Genomic DNA, 16,668 nt, shown 5'->3' on the forward strand with positions numbered 1-16,668 from the left:
ATGCAAAAATGGCTCAAACCTTAGTAAGATGTCTTCCTAAACAACATTTGATGGTGCACAATAACATTTATCTATTTCTCAGACGCTTTTATCCATGGAGACTTGCAGTGAATGATTACAGGTATATATTTTACTAGTATTTGTGTTCACCGGGGATTGAACCAGTAATAAATCCGAACACATTACCTATATTTGGTTAGTTGACATAATTACCATACATTTGTCCTATGGTGTGACATCAAACGTTTAGAATACAAACTGTTAATAATATGAATGTTTTATGATTCATATTTATATTTGTAATATTAAATAGCATAAGAAAGATTTAGCTTCATTGTAAGTTTTTTTTATCACATCATAGGACACCTTTGTGGTATATTTACAAACTACCCATATACATAAATGCACACAACAAACCTTGAAAAAGCATGATAGTGTAATAGTTACTAATTAAAAATCAAAACACAGGACAGAATATTATTGTAGAATTGTAGATGTGGGATGAGCCCTTTTGTCTCCATGTGAAGTTTTTAAGGATCACACCGATCCCGTCCTTCACTCCATCTAATAATACTCGTGAAACACCTGCCAGGACTGTGAGGTCTCTGTGCCTTCAAAATCCTGTATCTTTATTTGTGTTCTGCAGAAGAAGGGATGTCATACAGGTTTGAAATGACACGGGGGTGAAATACCACTTGGGAATGATCGGAAATGTCTGTTAGTCGTCCTTCCTGCTGGCCAAGAAACAAAGCTTTGTGAAGTAGTAAACTAATGTGATTTTGTGCTAAACTCATATAATCCGGTGACCTCATTCACATCCTTCAGTTTTCTGCAATCTGTAGTACAATATCCTCCGTTTCTCTGTTCATATGCCAGAAATCTCAGCACTAGAACTCATGTGATTGCCAGATGTTGAGTGTTTGTTCATTGCCTCTTTTATAAACAGATGTTCTTCTATTTGTCTTTTTTTCAGGTGTACAGAGACAAGCTGTGCACTGTGTGGAGAGAACATCTGGAATCGTTGAGGAAGAATACTGTGATCAGACGACCAGACCAGACGACAAACAGACTAGTTGTAATAAGGAGCCGTGTCCAGCCATGTGAGTTTGACCAAAACTAGTCATCTGCAGAATGGTCCTTATCAGCATGACGTTGAAGTCAAAGAGCAGATGGTGAATTGCATTAATATTGTTTTGTCTTCAGGTGGTGGGTCGGGGACTGGCAGAAGTGCTCATCTACTTGCGGTGACATGAGCATCAGTAAGAGAACAGTGCTCTGTATTCAGAGTGTTGGGTTGGATGAGCGGAAAGCATTGCTGCCTTCTGAATGTCAACACTTGTCCAAGCCTGAAGCAATTGCACCTTGCAACACACATTTGCTTTGCCCTGCAGACTGGATAACTGGAAACTGGTCAGAGGTCAGTGTAGCAACAAGCGACTCAAAGCAGGACCAGTACATAAAACTATTCTGTGTTTAAATTGAATTATTCATATAAATTCCTTAAAGCTGAACTTTTGCCTCTCTATCACCATCTCTGTTTGAAACATACAGGTAGAATTGCAGGTCACTTTACATACTTACCTTTACGTTGGTTGAGGTCAAATGACGTCAAAAATGTCTTCGAAGTCATACCCTACAGCTCAAATGTGAGCCTGGACCGCAAACCAGTTTAAAGTAGCACGGGTATATTTGTGGCAATAGCCAACAAAACACTATATGGGGCAGATTTATAGATTTTTCTTTAAAGGGGTCATATGGCACGAATACGTCTTTGGTGTGCATGTATTAGACACGTAAAATTGCACAAATTAAAGTGGTGCAAACGAAAGATGCATTCTATCTAAAAGGGAATGTTCACCCAGACCTGCCTGAAACGTTTTTAACAAAAAAAGATGGAAGCTTATGTGATGTTTGATAGCTCTCGAAATTTGTGCAGCAATGACAAATAAGTAAAATTTATAGAAATGTTTTTGGACATTTGTACTATGTTTAGTATACTGCTGGAACGTATTCTTCATTCAACTTTAAAACAAAAAAACTGTTAATCCTATTATAAAAACCTCTTGTCGTGGATAATTTCTTAAAGCAACTTTTAAAACATCAAACAACTGCAGCACTTTATCTTTGACAGTGTTTGGTAGGATGAACATTCGCTTTTCTCTAGAGATTCTTTGTTTTATAATCCCACTTTGACTTCTCTTACTGATTTTATTTTCTGCACAGTGTTCAGTGAACTGTGGAACGGGTCTCCGGACACGTCACGTGACCTGCAGCCGTAATAACAGTGCGGATTGCGATCCAAAAGCCAAACCTGATTCAACCACATCATGCCATGCTCAGAACTGCCCCACGGACATCTTTGGCAGTGATTGGTCAGGAAGTGGTGCGTCTAGCAAAGAAGTATTCAATGAGATAAATGCGATACCTCATGGCAACCACGTGCCCAAATTTGGCATTGGTTCAATAAGGAGTCAGCCCAAGGGCAATGTTGGCCTCAATGATATAGTGGAAGATGATTTCTCACATTACAGCGATGTAGAAAAGTCTTCTGAAAATTCTGACGCCGACAATTTTCTAGTGGACGATTTTTATTACGACTATAATTTTATAAAATTTCATGAGGATCTGTCATATGACTTTGATAGAGATGGCAACGATGTGTTTGAGAACATGGGAGTGAAAGCTGGAGATTTGAAAGGGACGGATGTACCTGTAACGTCTACCTCATTGCCGTCCACCATTACGGATAAACGCTGGACCACCACTGTGCCCTCTGACAGCACTACCAGCAAGAATACAGAAGGTAATGACTTGCTGGGTGAAAATAACGACAAGCTTTTCGCCGAGGACTATTTCCTTCCTGTCATCACAACATCTGAACCGTCCTCTGCAGGTACAAGGTTATTTAACGAATGGAATGCATCAGACTTTGATCTTGGTTTATCTCAGGACTTCAGTACTACCAGAAACCCTCCACCAGCTCCAGGAACGTTGCATCAACCTCAGGACAAACACGCATATGAAGCTATCCCAAATGAGTTTTTGACACCTGCACCATTTGAAACATCTAAGAGAGATGACAGGATTGAAGATGTGACGAATGAAGTGGAGCTTGGTGAAGATGTTCCTGGAGGTGAAGGTGACTGGGAAAGCAGTGAAACATTTAAACCGCCATTAGATCTGTTTCCATCCCAATGGAGTACGACGGCCTTTCCGACAAGTAAACCTACTCGCACTTCTGAGCGACTCTCTTCCACTGATGGCTTTGCAAACTATGAAGGTTTGAGTGAATCAACAACGTACAATGAGAATCATGAACAATGGTTAGCAGAGAGAGAGACTGTGACCTCGGATAGCCTTTCTCAAGATTTCACTCCCTCTCCAACTTCCTCCAGCTCAGCCAAACTTTACAGTAGTATGACCTCAGCTGCTGGAACAACGGCTCTACCTCCCACAGATGTGGATAGCCATTTGGAGCCCCTTGTGACTGAAATTCCAGACGCTACATTTGGAACGGAGACAGAACAGAGTTGGACGTTCAGAGCTAGAGTGACTGTAGCTGAGTATCCCAGCATAGATCCTCGGGGTACCCCAGTCCCTCATTGGACCGAGAATGATAACAATGAGATTAAAAGAATCCGAATCCTGACCCCTGTTGGTCTGAATCCATCACTCTATACTCCTAATGAGCAGACATCTCAGGGTCCCGGCAGTGAGCCTTTTTCAAGCCCGCCAGTGCCCACCGCGCTGGTGCCATCTTCTTCCTCCCCTGCATACTGGAGAAAAGGCAACTGGAGCGCAGTGAGTAGTCACTAGTAATCACGCATTCTTCACATTCTCTAGATATGAACACAGCATTGTGCCACCATCATCACAGTTCTCCGACACTAGATTTAATGTTGTTACGCACCAAAAATGGTTACGGGGAACCACATGATGCTGGTATCTGCCTTAAAATCACGCCAGGAATGCACGCAGGCACAGTCTGGGTTTCATGTAAAATAGGGTCAACATTTGTTTCTTAAGGAGCAGAACTTATCAAACAAATACAGCTTTAAAATGCCCGAGCTAGAATGGAAATAAGCAGGAATTGAGAGGTTTGTGAACCTCATGAACCTTAGCCCAGCCCTTTCCAGTTTTCGAAACAGATCCGTCGACAACACTAAAGTGTGATGGGTTAATAGAAATGTTTACTCGAGAATACGTTACTTGAAATTGATTTCATAATTTGCTCACTTGCATGTCATGCCAAACATTCTTCTGCAGAACACAAACGAGATATTTTGAAGAATGTCGGTGATCAAACGACATGGGACACCATTGACTTCCATTGTATGGACTCAAACCACTGAGACATTTCTCACAATATATCTTCTTTTGCGTTCCACAATGTGTTTTTGGTGAAAAAATGATGACAGAATTTCTCAGAACTATCCCTATAAGGGAACACCTGATGAAGAACTACACATGATGTACAAATGGCTTTCTTTTGTAGTGCTCAACAAGTTGTGGTCTTGGTGCCATCTGGAGGTCGGTGTCCTGCAGCACTGGTGAACAAGCCGACTGCGACATGGCCACCAGACCAGTGCCAGCGCGTCGCTGCTACCTTAGACCCTGCGCCGCATGGAAGATCGGAAACTGGAGCAAAGTAAGCCAAGTGCATGCACTTACTAAACACGTGATGACTCTTAGCAGATATTGAGCTTCCATTCATTTGGCAGTGCTCAAACAACTGTGGCGGAGGAGTGAAACGGCGAGAGATCCAGTGTTACGACACGCGGGATCTGAGGTCACTGCGGCCATTTCATTGCCAGGCAACGAGCCCCAGACCTCCTGTCCAAATGACCTGTAGCATACAGACGTGTTTAGAGTGGTACACCTCATCATGGGGACCGGTGAGATTTTCTCCACTCTCATCCTCTCAGTTTTGTGTGTCGGGCGGTCTGATGTGTCTTAAATGCTTACAGTGTTCAGAGTTGTGTGGAGGTGGAGAACAGCAGAGACTGGTAACGTGTCCTGAAACTGGGAGATGTAATGAGGACGTACAGCCCAGCTACATTGATGCTTGCAACGTGCATCCGTGCACACAGTGGGTGACGGGGTCCTGGGGTCAGGTCAGCATTTGTTTTGTGAATTACAGGATGTTTTATTTTTTCTGTATTTTAAAAAAAATGGTTTTAATGATGAATAGCGTAGTGCACTACAAATAAACAAAAGACGGAAAACCCCTCCATGAATTGATACAGTAGTTTTTTAAATGTCTATACAGTCGGTTAGTTTCATAAAATAATTCACCATCAAGATTCACTCCAGATGGAAAAGATTGTACACAGTTTGTTGACCTAACGTCTGAATTTTTTTAACAATAAATAAAGATTTTCATGCAAAGACAGCGAGGCTGACACTGAAAATCACATTATTAGAAGATATTCACTCAATGTTATCACTATTTGTTACAACTTCACATAACAACGTAATATCCACATAATGGATTTAATGATTATAATGGTAATTATCTTGGTTTTAATGAAAACTATAATGGTCTTTGATCTCTACTGGTAATGTTTTGGCTTGGTTGTTATATGGACAATTGGAATCCATAGCACACCATTAAACCCTGTTGAAATAAGACCCAAAACTCATTCAACAAAATCATTCTGTACTGGTTTTAATGGTAAACAGCTAATGGTTCATATTGGTGTTGGAAGCCATAAGAATTTGTAATAAAATTCTATTGTTTATATTGTTTATTACTCAAGTATATAGTTTAAATGATGTAGTAGCTCTTCCCATCAGATAAAAACTCACAACTGCAAAACACTTTTCTATTTTTTTATTTTGCGTCATTGATTTGAAATGCATGAGACTATTGAAATGAGCCGTGTTATTACTTTTTCCCCTTATCAACATACATTTACAGATCTGTCTGTTGTGTGTTGGTAGTGTTCAGTGTCTTGTGGAGGAGGGATCCAGAGACGTCTGGTGAAATGTGTCAACACTAAAGCCGAACTGGAGGAAGGAAATGAGCACATGGATTGTGATCATGAACCCCGACCGAAGAACACACAAAAGTGTAACATTCAAGAATGTGATGGCGCCCCCTCTGGTGAGTAGGATTATTTTAAGTTCACACCAATCCGTTTACTAAATTAAAGAATACGCCTACTTAAATAGAACGATAGTTTTATTGCATTACATAGTTTTAAACACCAGGGAACGCCCAGATTTACACGCCAATACCAATACAATGACGGGCGCAAACCTTAGTAAGTCGCGTCGCGTGATTCCTTTAAATACTCTACATCCATACATTTTGCGTCTGAAGAGGAAACTCCTACAAATGCAGAATCAATAAGCAGCTGTGTCCACGCCTTTCAGCGCTAATCTTTCTTAAATTGTAGGTGTTTTATACCAAAAGAGGATTTACGCTGCCGCAAGCTGTTATTAAATCTGGCCCCAGATCTCATTAACACTCATTCAGTTATGTTTGCAATGTATCTCACATGAAAATAATCCTGTAGTACACATTGGTTTTTAGTGTAGTAACTATATTAAATTTGGACGATAAAAGTTTTTGTTGGCTTGCTGCAGTTTCACATTTAAAATTCATAACCCTCTAAAATAAGAATGGATTTGGATTGCCGGTCATTGGTCATCAGCTGTAAAAAATATTTTTCAAAGTGATCCCAACAAAATCACCCATCTGTTTCGTACGATTTGAATGTGAAGTTTGCTATTCTCTTGCATTTATAGCAGTTTATATACAGTACATTTAAGAGCGGTGGTCAACGACCTTTTTGAGCCCAGGACCTCGGAATTGACGAAAGGCCAGATCAAAAGTTGAAAATAAAAACAGCCCAGATTGAACCTCCATCTCTTCGCCTGTAATTGTAGGCCTATTTGAATGACCTGAAATTCTTTATTCCACTTTTCAGATCCAACTTAGCAAACTCTGTAACAAAAATGAGTTGAAAAACACCAGTTTAACAACTTTGATTCACACAAGACAGCTTGACAGTAAAACACGTGGAATTAGTTTAACAAGACCTCATTATTAAGGTATTTACTGTATAAAGATTTATTATTTATTTGGAGTTTAGGATACTTGGTTTACCTTTATTAAGAAAATATGTATAATGTATATAGATGGAAATGTTATAAGTAGGACCACAACGTCAATCGTTCATTTTAAATCATGTATCTCTTTATTTTTACCCGTCTAATAATGTCTTTGTAACAATTATACGTTTCACAAAATAGGATGTCAGCAGGGACGTGATCTCCCGCATGAGATAGTACTGAATTTCACCATCACTGACAGAGCCGTGTATCATTCAAAATTACAACTGCGTGAAGAGACTTTTGTCTTTCGCACAAGCTCAACATTAAAATACATTTGCACTGACATTGGAGAAACACAGAAGAGCGATCGCACGCAGTCGCGCATCACACTGAAAACAGTCGCATTAAAAACTTGTTCACAAGGTGAATCATTATTTACACAGCCATGAAAAGATTCAGCTGAAAAACACACAACCGCTGAATGAAAACTGAACATCAAGCAGGCACAATATATTTGTCTATTTATTTTTCTGACGGCCTACTAGACCAGTCGATCACCACACGCTGTTCTGATTGGCCGCCGTGACGTGTGTTTGTGTTGCATTATGTCCCGCAGTGCTCCCATTGAACGGAAATGTATTGATCAGAGATTTATTGTGTATTTTACCGTGATTTTTGAGTTTAGCACACAATAAGCTGCCAAAATGTTCTGTGTCGAATGTGGTTTGTCCTGTGGTGCAGTTACCTTACGACGTCCGTCTGTCAGCATGCATTCGTAACTTTAAAAAAACTCATATCCTATCACCTTGTTCTGCAATAGAAAGTTTTATAAAGGGCTACATGTTCAGATTGGACAGACTGAATGCCTGTGCTGTTCACTGACCCATGTGGCCTCATTTATTGCTGCTCTTTTGTCACGGGCCAGTGGGGATTGAAGTGAGGCAGACCCTCCAAACAACGCAGCGGACGATGGTTATTTTGAGACACAGGTCTTTCCACATCATCAAGACGTAGTTGCACACAGTACAATACTGCAGTGCGGTTCAGGATGGCTGTGGCTTTCAGAACAGATAGTGTACAAAGACGCACAAAGTATTTATTGAATATTCACGAAGAATTCTAGGGCAGGACGACTTGGTTTGATCCGTCATGAATGGATTGTATTGTGTAAGAATAGAAACAGATCTGACTTTGGAGAGGAAATAATCAAAGGCGTATTTATTTGAGTTCACTCACAAGAGCATCTCATTGTTAACACTTATTTATCAATTTTTGCATTTGATGTTATTGCTGTAATCTTCATTGGGTTGTGCAGCATTAAAAACGCTTTCGAGCTTCAATGGTAAAAGTTAAGTTGAAGTTCATAAAAGGTAGTTACTACTAAATGTGAAATAACACGTGAATTGCCGCAACCCTTCGACCGTGACCCTTTCATATTGCTGTAATGAATTTCATTCGCTCATGCCTCTCTCCCTCACATCACTTTAATAGCCATCATGTCATTCTGAAACATGTCACCTGTTCTGTCTGAGAAAATTGTTTTGACTCGGTGTGCTAAAATACCTTTTGTGATGAGCGGTGTGTGATATACCTGTCCAAAGAAATCTAGCTGGTCCACCTACATGTGATTTGCTTTGCTTGAATGCTGATGTCCTTCCGGCGAGCGATTGCTTAAAGGTCTAATGTGTAATCTTTGGAGGATCTATTGACGGCAATGCGATATAATATACACAACTATGCGTTCAGAGGTGTAGAAAGACCTTACGACCTTATGTTTTTATTACTTTAAAACAAGCTATTTCTATTTACACACGGCGGGTCCTCTTGCATGCAGTACGCCATGTTGTTTCTACAGTAGCCCTAAACGGACAAACTGTGTGTTTTTCGTAAAATACGTTATCTCCTTCGGCAAAGAAGTTCAAACGTGACGACATTTTAGTCTTGTGTCAGCCACCGTAGTGCTTCTTAAAGGGAGGCCTGGAGTGCTTTAGTTGCAATTCACAACGTCACCAATAAATGGCGCTCAATTTCTTATACTGGACATTTGAAGGCCCCATGAAGAGCCCTGGAAAAGCACTGTTTCATCACAGCAATAGTCGATGCTTCAAGTCCTCTCAAAAGAATCTTCTCTATGACATTTCACTTATAATAATGCGTTTGGCAGACACCTTTTCAAAGTGCTTTCAAGTAAAGGTCTTTTCGTTTTGGTGTTCTCAGAATCGAATCCACAACCTTTTGCATTACTAATGCAATGCTCCCCCGGTAGTAGTTTTGTTTTTGTTTGTGTTAGGATGTGAATTTATGAGTTGCTTTAACAACTGCAAAATCGTGGCGCTTTTGGCACAGATCATTGAACTGACAGTCATTGCATCACTGATTTTCCATTCTGGATGATATTTGTCATGATGATCTCTGAATGTGGATTTCCCGTCTCTGGGTTTTGTAACTGCTGGTGTCCCTGGGGACTATTAATAGCTTTGTTTATTCTTGGGCCTCAGATAATAACATCTACTTTATTGGCTCCTGGACTCGGATCTCTGAGATCGTCCCTCACTGCTGACAGTCTTTTGGATGCCGAGAGAGATCTTGCATGACTGTTTGGAGTCTAATATTCTGGAGTTGTCTAAACGCATAAACAATAAACAGTTTTGTAAGCCATTGGCCATTGCAAGTCAAGTCAAGCTACTTATTTTGTGTTATAAATTCAGCCTGTGTTTCTGTAGAGTGAAGCATTCAGCTTAAAGCACTATGTAAATATGTCAAGATTAACTGAAACAAACCGCCTTGAAACCATAATGTGGTTATACCTGTGTTGCTGAACTGGTAGATTCAATATGTGCATAAATGTAAATGTATTGGAGCATAAGGAATTTCATTCATACAGGTATATAATATACAAACGTTGTTGGTCTTTTATAGCACACATAGCTTCGTTGACGTTAAAGTAACGTTTTTGTGTACAGTTTTGTGTTTATTTCAGTTTAGCAGAGCTATAAGATGAAGGTATGTCTGGTATTCCAAGATTTTGAGATATTGGCAAATCTTAGCACAGAAGAGCTTCACTTAAAGCGTGTTGCGATATTTCTACCCATGAGAGGAAAAAAAAACTAATATTTAATATCTTATTTATTTCTCCTAGAATGCAATGAAATTAAATGAAGAGCAAATGGAAACTCTCCTAAGACAAAGTAAAACGTCTCACAAATGTCTCCTTGAAAATTCCAGAAGAGATGTCAGCTCAGATTTGTCATGTCTGCAATAAAAGTGAATATCATTGAAGATCTCGATATGAACTCGGACATTTCTCACCCAGATGACCCAGATGAATTTACCTCTTCAATATACCTTCATTTTGCACCGGATTTAAAGAATTGTCTCTATTTCTCTTAAGCAGTAGAGAAGTTGATCTGAGTTCTTGATGATTGACCGAAAATAAACAAACTATAGAGAGGAAGTACAGTAATACAGGAAATATAGTTTAAGATCTGTTCCTACAGGATGTTGGAGAGGTGGGGTCACAACTCCAGAGGTCAAAGCAGAGAAATTCTCTCTCTCTCTCTCTCTCTCTCTCTCTCTCTCTCGACAAGTAATCGGGACACTGTTACAGAACGTCACATCTCATCTCCGTCCGTGTGAACAGAGTAGTAGTGTGGGATGGGGGGCAGCGTGTGATCCCACTGCAGCTGGAGGCTCTTTGACCTCAATGATGTCAACACGCTGTGTGATCTCGGAGCGCGGTGGCATGTTAAGACTGATCAAGTCTTGACATAAATGACTCTTGTGTTAGAAGTCTGAAATGAATTTAATGGAAATGTCCCTGAAATTCATTGTGTGTTACAGTAAATTCTCCTTACTGTTATTTTATTTCAGTCTAAATGTGTTCTCAGTAGTGTTATATCTTTTAAATGGAATTATAATAGATGCTGCTTTTGCAAAGAGCAACGTGCCCAACAAAGGAAAAAACATTCAAGATTTGAGAGGTCACATTAAATACTAGAGACGCCAAGAGGCCAGGATGGCAGTGTGTGAACGTTGTCTTTAAGTCGGATGATGTCAATCTTAAATCGTGCCTGAGAGCTCAGATTATAAACCTACTGTTATGAATCAGGGAAAGGATTCTGATCTGTACTTAGGTACCTAAAAGGTTACAGTGGTTTGGAGGTGATGGATACAGAACATGATTGTTGAATCAATAGATGGTTTATCTGCAGATTTTCTTTACAAACTCTGAGTCAACAAACTAAAAGTTCACTCCAGGACTTTTGCTTTTGTTGTTTAGTCCTTTTATGACACATAAAGAATGACAGAAGTGAGTCATTGTTCTGCCGTTATAACAGGTCAAGCGATTGACATGAAATATTCCAGAATCTCAACCTTGACCAAAATGCAACAGGTATTGCTGTTATAATTATTATACGTGTTTTTTAATGAAATTCTGCATGCAACAGGTCAGCACAAACATTTCCATTACGCTTGAGGAGGAGAGGCATCCACCAAACAGCGGTACTTCACAAACCCTTCTGAACAATTCAGCCGATATTGATTAAGAAGAGGACATTCCACACAGCAATATGAAGACAATTTTACACTCTGAAAGAACAAAGGTTTTAAGAAGAAAAAATATTAAATATTCTTTGTGAAACATCAAAAGATTCTCCAAAGTTTTATTTCAAATCAACATTCCAGTGTCTGTTGAATTTCAACAAAATCAAACATGAAGTCATCCAACAGCAATGAGAAAGACTGACAGCATGACAAGACATGAAAACTGTGATAAAAATCCAGGTGATCACATACAGACGTGTTTTTACTTTTCCTAAACGCATGTAGATTAATGACAATGTTTTATTGCTTAAAAGTAAATATGACCAAAAAAAATTGTATTCGAGATCAGAAGAAATACAGAGTTTCTTTTCTGTTATCTTCACCTGTTCGTCCAGGTGTGCGCGTGTTGGTGCGCGTGTGTGTGCGTGTGTTGGTGTGTGTGTGTGTGTGCGTGTGTTGGTGCGCGTGTGTGTGCGTGTGTGAGGTGTGTGTGTGTTGGTGTGTGTGTTTGCGCGCGTGTGTGTGAGATGTGTGTTGGTGTGTGTGTGCGCGTGAGTTGGTGTGTGTGAGGGGTGTGTGTGTGCGTGCGTGTGTTGGTGTGGGTGGGTGTGTGTGTGTGGGGTTTATGTGAGCATGTGTATGCGTGTGTTGTTGTGTATGTGTGTTGGTGTGTGTTTACGCGCGCGCGTGTGGGAGGTGTGTGAGGTGTGTGTTGGTGTGTGTGTGTGCGCGCGCGTGTGTTGGTGTGTGTGAGGGGTGTGTGTGTGCGTGCGTGTGATGGTGTGGGTGTGTGTGGGGTTTATGTGAGCATGTGAGTGCGTGTGTTGTTGTGTATGTGTGTTGGTGTGTGTGTTTGCGCGCGTGTGTGTGAGGTGTGTGTGGGTGTGTGTGTGTGTATGCGTGTGTGTGTGAGGTGTGTGTGTGGGGTATGTGCGCGTGTGAGTGTGTGTGTTGCTGTGTGTGTGCGCGTGTGTGTGTGTTTCTGTGTGTGTTGCTGTGTGTGTGTGCGTGTGTTGGTGTGGTTGTGTGTGCGTGCGTGCATGTGTGTGTTGGTGGGTAGGTGTGTGTGTGCGTGCGTGCTGGTGTGTGTTGGTGGGTGTGTGTGTGCGTGCGTGCGTGCAGGTGTGGGTGTGTGCGTGCGTGTGCGTGCGTGCATGTGTGTGTTGATGGGTGTGTGTGTGTGTGTGTGCGTGCGTGTGTTGGTGGGTGTGTGTGTGTGTGTGTGTGCGTGCGTGTGTTGGTGTGGTTGTGTGTGCGTGCATGTGTGTGTTGGTGGGTAGGTGTGTGTGTGCGTGCGTGCTGGTGTGTGTTGGTGGGTGTGTGTGTGTGTGCGTGCGTGCAGGTGTGGGTGTGTGCGTGTGCGTGCGTGCATGTGTGTGTTGATGGGTGTGTGTGTGTGTGTGTGTGTGCGTGCGTGTTTGGTGGGTGTGTGTGTGTGTGTGTGCGTGTGTTGGTGTGGGTGGGTGGTTGTGTGTGGGGTTTATGTGCGTGTGTGAGTGCGTGTGTTAGTGTGTGTGTGTGCGTGTGTGTGTTGGTGGGTGTGTGTGTGTGTGTGTGCGTGCGTGTGCGTGCGTGTGTGTGTGTTGGTGTGGGTGTGTGTGCGTGTGCATGTGCGTGCGTGCATGTGTGTGTGTTGGTGTGTGTGTGTGTGCGTGCGTGCTGGTGTGGGTGTCTGTGTGCGTGCAGTAGTTTGTGTGGGTGGGTGGTTGTGTGAGGGGTTTATGTGCGCGTGTGAGTGCGTGTGTTGGTGTGTGTGTGCTGTGTGTGTGTGTGTGCGTGTGTGGGTGTGTGTGTGCGTGTGTTGGTGGGTGTGTGTGTGCGTGTGTTGGTGTGGGTGTGTGTGGGGTGTGTGCACGTGTGTTGGTGTGTGTGGGGTGTGTGTGCGCGCCTGCGTGTGTTGGTGTGTGTGTGTGTGTGTGGGTGTGTGCGTGTGCGTCTGTGTGTGTGTGTGTGGGTGGGTGTGTGTGTGCGTGCAGGTGTTTGTGTGGGTGGGTGGTTGTGTGTGGGGTTTATGTGCGCGTGTGAGTGCGTGTGTTGGTGTGTGTGTGTGTGCGTGTGTGTGTGTGTGTGCGTGTGTGTGTGTGTGTGTGTGTGTGTGTGTGTGTGTGTGTGCGTGTGTTGGTGTGTGTGGGTGTGCATGCGTGTGTTGGTGGGTGTGTGCGTGTGTTGGTGTGTGTGGGGTGTGTGTGCGCGCCTGCGTGTGTTGGTGTGTGCGTGTGCGTCTGTGTGTGTGTGTGGGTGCGTGCGTGTGTGCGTGCATGTGTGTGTGCACGCTTATTAATTGGAATTTGAGCTTTTTCAACCCAAGTCGTGATTTACCAGGAGCAGCTCATTATAGATAGCAAAGAAAATACATTTTCCAATTCACACTTCCTGAAAGGGCGAAATAAATACACTTCCTGCACTGGCTACAAATGTCCTGAAATGCCCTGCTCAGAATCATGCCTGTGATATTACTCACATTATCTTAAATAGAAAAATAACAGCAGGCTCTGTCTTATCAACTGACAGCCTGTAGTTTCATTGTTGGAGCATTGCAATAGCAACACAAACCTCATTGGTTTGATCCTCAGGGAACAAACATACTGATTCAACTGAATGCATTGTGCTTCCCTTTTAATCGACGCATCCGACAAATGCATGAATGGTAGAAATCTACATTTTTAAAACAACCATATAAACCTACTTCTACTTATAAACTTATGTTTAAATTGCTTTATTAATTGACATGTTTGTGTTAAGGTTCTATTCAGAGATGGCAATATTGAATGCTCTGTGATGCGATTCCTGCTGAGGTGTTTGTGTTGTGTGTCTTTATAATCCAGCGCTCACACACACATCGGCTATTCCCCTCGAGCCAAGGCATTCTCACCCTGTCTGCACTTCAATGTCTCTCATGTTTCTTCTCCGCGGGTTTCTTTCAGGTCAGCCGTGTTTACGTGACCATTTGACACTCCGCTTCTGTCAGACCCTGCAGTGGCTCGGCCGATGTCAGCTGCCGTCGGTCCGGACGCAGTGCTGTAAGACGTGCCAGCTGAACTCGAGGGGCAGCGATCGAAGCACACGCCGCTGAGAGTCGAGGAGATTTAACACTCACTCGGACACATCCGGACCTGCTTGCATGGAACAGGAGTGCAGTGTCCCAACATTTACCAAGACGGTTCTCAGTTAGTCCCGTTGCAGGATACAGAAACTAGATTCATTCAGTAGCAACGTTGTTATATTAAAGTAAACGAAATATAGATTGTAAAAACAGATATTTTTGACTTAACCTCATGTTCTCCATAGTCTGCATAACTAATCTTTTTTTTAATATTTTGTTTTTATTTTGGAAACTGAGACCATGTACAAGGACAGTGAATGGAAAAAAACAGTATAGGGAAAAGAAACAAAAGCCAATGCTTTAATGGGACAAGCTTTGTTTTAAAACCAATGGTTCTTTTATTTCTGCCCTTCATTTCAAATGAATGAAGCTCAACCATCTCACTTACAGTTTGACTAAATAAGCTTTTTGCCAAGCACATTTTTAGAACTTTGTTTAGTAGTTGACGGTACAAACATATGAAATATTCTCTATGATTCTCTCAATCATAGACAATGAGATTTCAGCAGCCGTCCATGTGTGACTTCGTGTCACCGCAGGTTGAGTTTACCTGACGTTTATCTGTCGTTTATTACAGATGATAACAAGAAAGACGCAAACCCACCTGGTGCTGTAAATGATCTGGTGCTACAGGTAACAGCCAAGTGTTCACTGACTGCTACTTGAATTTAATTCCCTATATTTATAGATCATGATTTTATGTCGGTGTTAGTAACCTTTGAACTAAAAAAACTAAGTACAAAATCATGAATTAGTCAATAGACAACTTTCCAATACCGTGTATTATAGTTTATCGATGTCAGCTTTTATAACATATATAAAACATCCTCCATTTTTTTGCTTACAGTACACAACGCAGCTTTACCAACAATAAATAAATCTGTTTACAAACGATAAGTCTGTTTACAGAAAACAAAGATATTTGTGATTCGACGCATTCAATATTAATGTACAGCATGTTTTTTGTTAAGTGGTTTTAGGCTCACTAACATACACGAACACTTACTGTGTGACTGTGTTGCCTTTATAAACAGGTTGTAAACAAAACCAAACTATACCATCAAACTAAACCAAGAATGTAAACACCCTTCTGAAAAAAACAGAAACTATTAAAGAAGTTATAATGGTTTTAAAGGGATTTGTATTGGTTTTAATGGAAAAGGTATTGGGTTGTAATGGAAACCATTAAGATTTCAGGGATGGTTTCCATTGAACTATAATGGTGTCTTCTGGTATGTAATGGATTATATTGGTGGGATGTTAAATCCTTCTTGAATAATGTCCAAAACGCACTACAAAATGGGAATTTTGTTATGGTTTTAATGGAAAAGCTATTGGGCTGTAAGGGTATTCTGATGGAAACCATGTTTTTTTTATCATCAGGAGAAAGATGTGATTGGACTTACATGATCTTTTAACTATCAGATTCTCTGAAAAAACAGCAGATCTGTACTCACCATTCACCAAACTATTTTTAATATTTCCTAATATTTCATCACTTACCGCAGAACTTCTTTGTCCTTGTTTTGGTTTAGAGTCATTTTAACCTGAAATGATCAATATGACCACGTTTTGTTAGTTGCACTGAGACACAATTCATTATGTTATTGATGTTGTGCTTTAGCCTTTTATTGTGATATATATGTTTGTTAAGTGTTTGTTTAGGTTTCTCACCGATGATTCAGGACCATCCAATTTGTTTTCTCGTTTACATTTTTTTGCATATCTCTGTGTTGTTTTTAGAAAGGTTTTACACTTTTAATTTGTCATATGTGTTTTGTCATATCAAATATTCATATTGCACTTTTGTAACACCATTGTTTTCATATTGCTTGCTTTATTAAATTGTTTTTGTACAATAAATGTGAGAGAGCATTTTGTAATAAAACGACTGTGGTTTGGCGTGATCGAATTGCCGGTGAAACTGTAAAAAAAAACTTTTATATTCTCAAAGCTTA

At 41.0% G+C, this 16,668-nt stretch overlaps 1 protein-coding gene across 1 annotated transcript in view; it reads left to right on the plus strand.

Annotated features, from left to right (window-relative positions):
* The window catches only part of adamts7 (a disintegrin-like and metallopeptidase (reprolysin type) with thrombospondin type 1 motif, 7), a gene marked incomplete at its 5' end in the record, with an annotated part of 38,479 nt that extends 21,894 nt beyond the window's left edge, over positions 1–16,585 (plus strand). The window contains 8 exons of the mRNA XM_079463205.1: positions 974–1,100; positions 1,204–1,417; positions 2,224–3,801; positions 4,496–4,648; positions 4,722–4,895; positions 4,968–5,114; positions 5,944–6,106; positions 14,532–16,585. Coding sequence (XP_079319331.1) covers positions 974–1,100; positions 1,204–1,417; positions 2,224–3,801; positions 4,496–4,648; positions 4,722–4,895; positions 4,968–5,114; positions 5,944–6,106; positions 14,532–14,680 — 2,705 coding nt within the window. The 3' untranslated portion in view covers positions 14,681–16,585. The remainder of the gene's footprint in view (positions 1–973; positions 1,101–1,203; positions 1,418–2,223; positions 3,802–4,495; positions 4,649–4,721; positions 4,896–4,967; positions 5,115–5,943; positions 6,107–14,531) is intronic.
* Positions 16,586–16,668: the final 83 nt, after the last annotated feature.

This window comes from Barbatula barbatula, assembly GCF_947034865.1.
Source record: "Barbatula barbatula genome assembly, chromosome: 1".
NCBI classification, from domain to species: domain Eukaryota; kingdom Metazoa; phylum Chordata; class Actinopteri; order Cypriniformes; family Nemacheilidae; genus Barbatula; species Barbatula barbatula.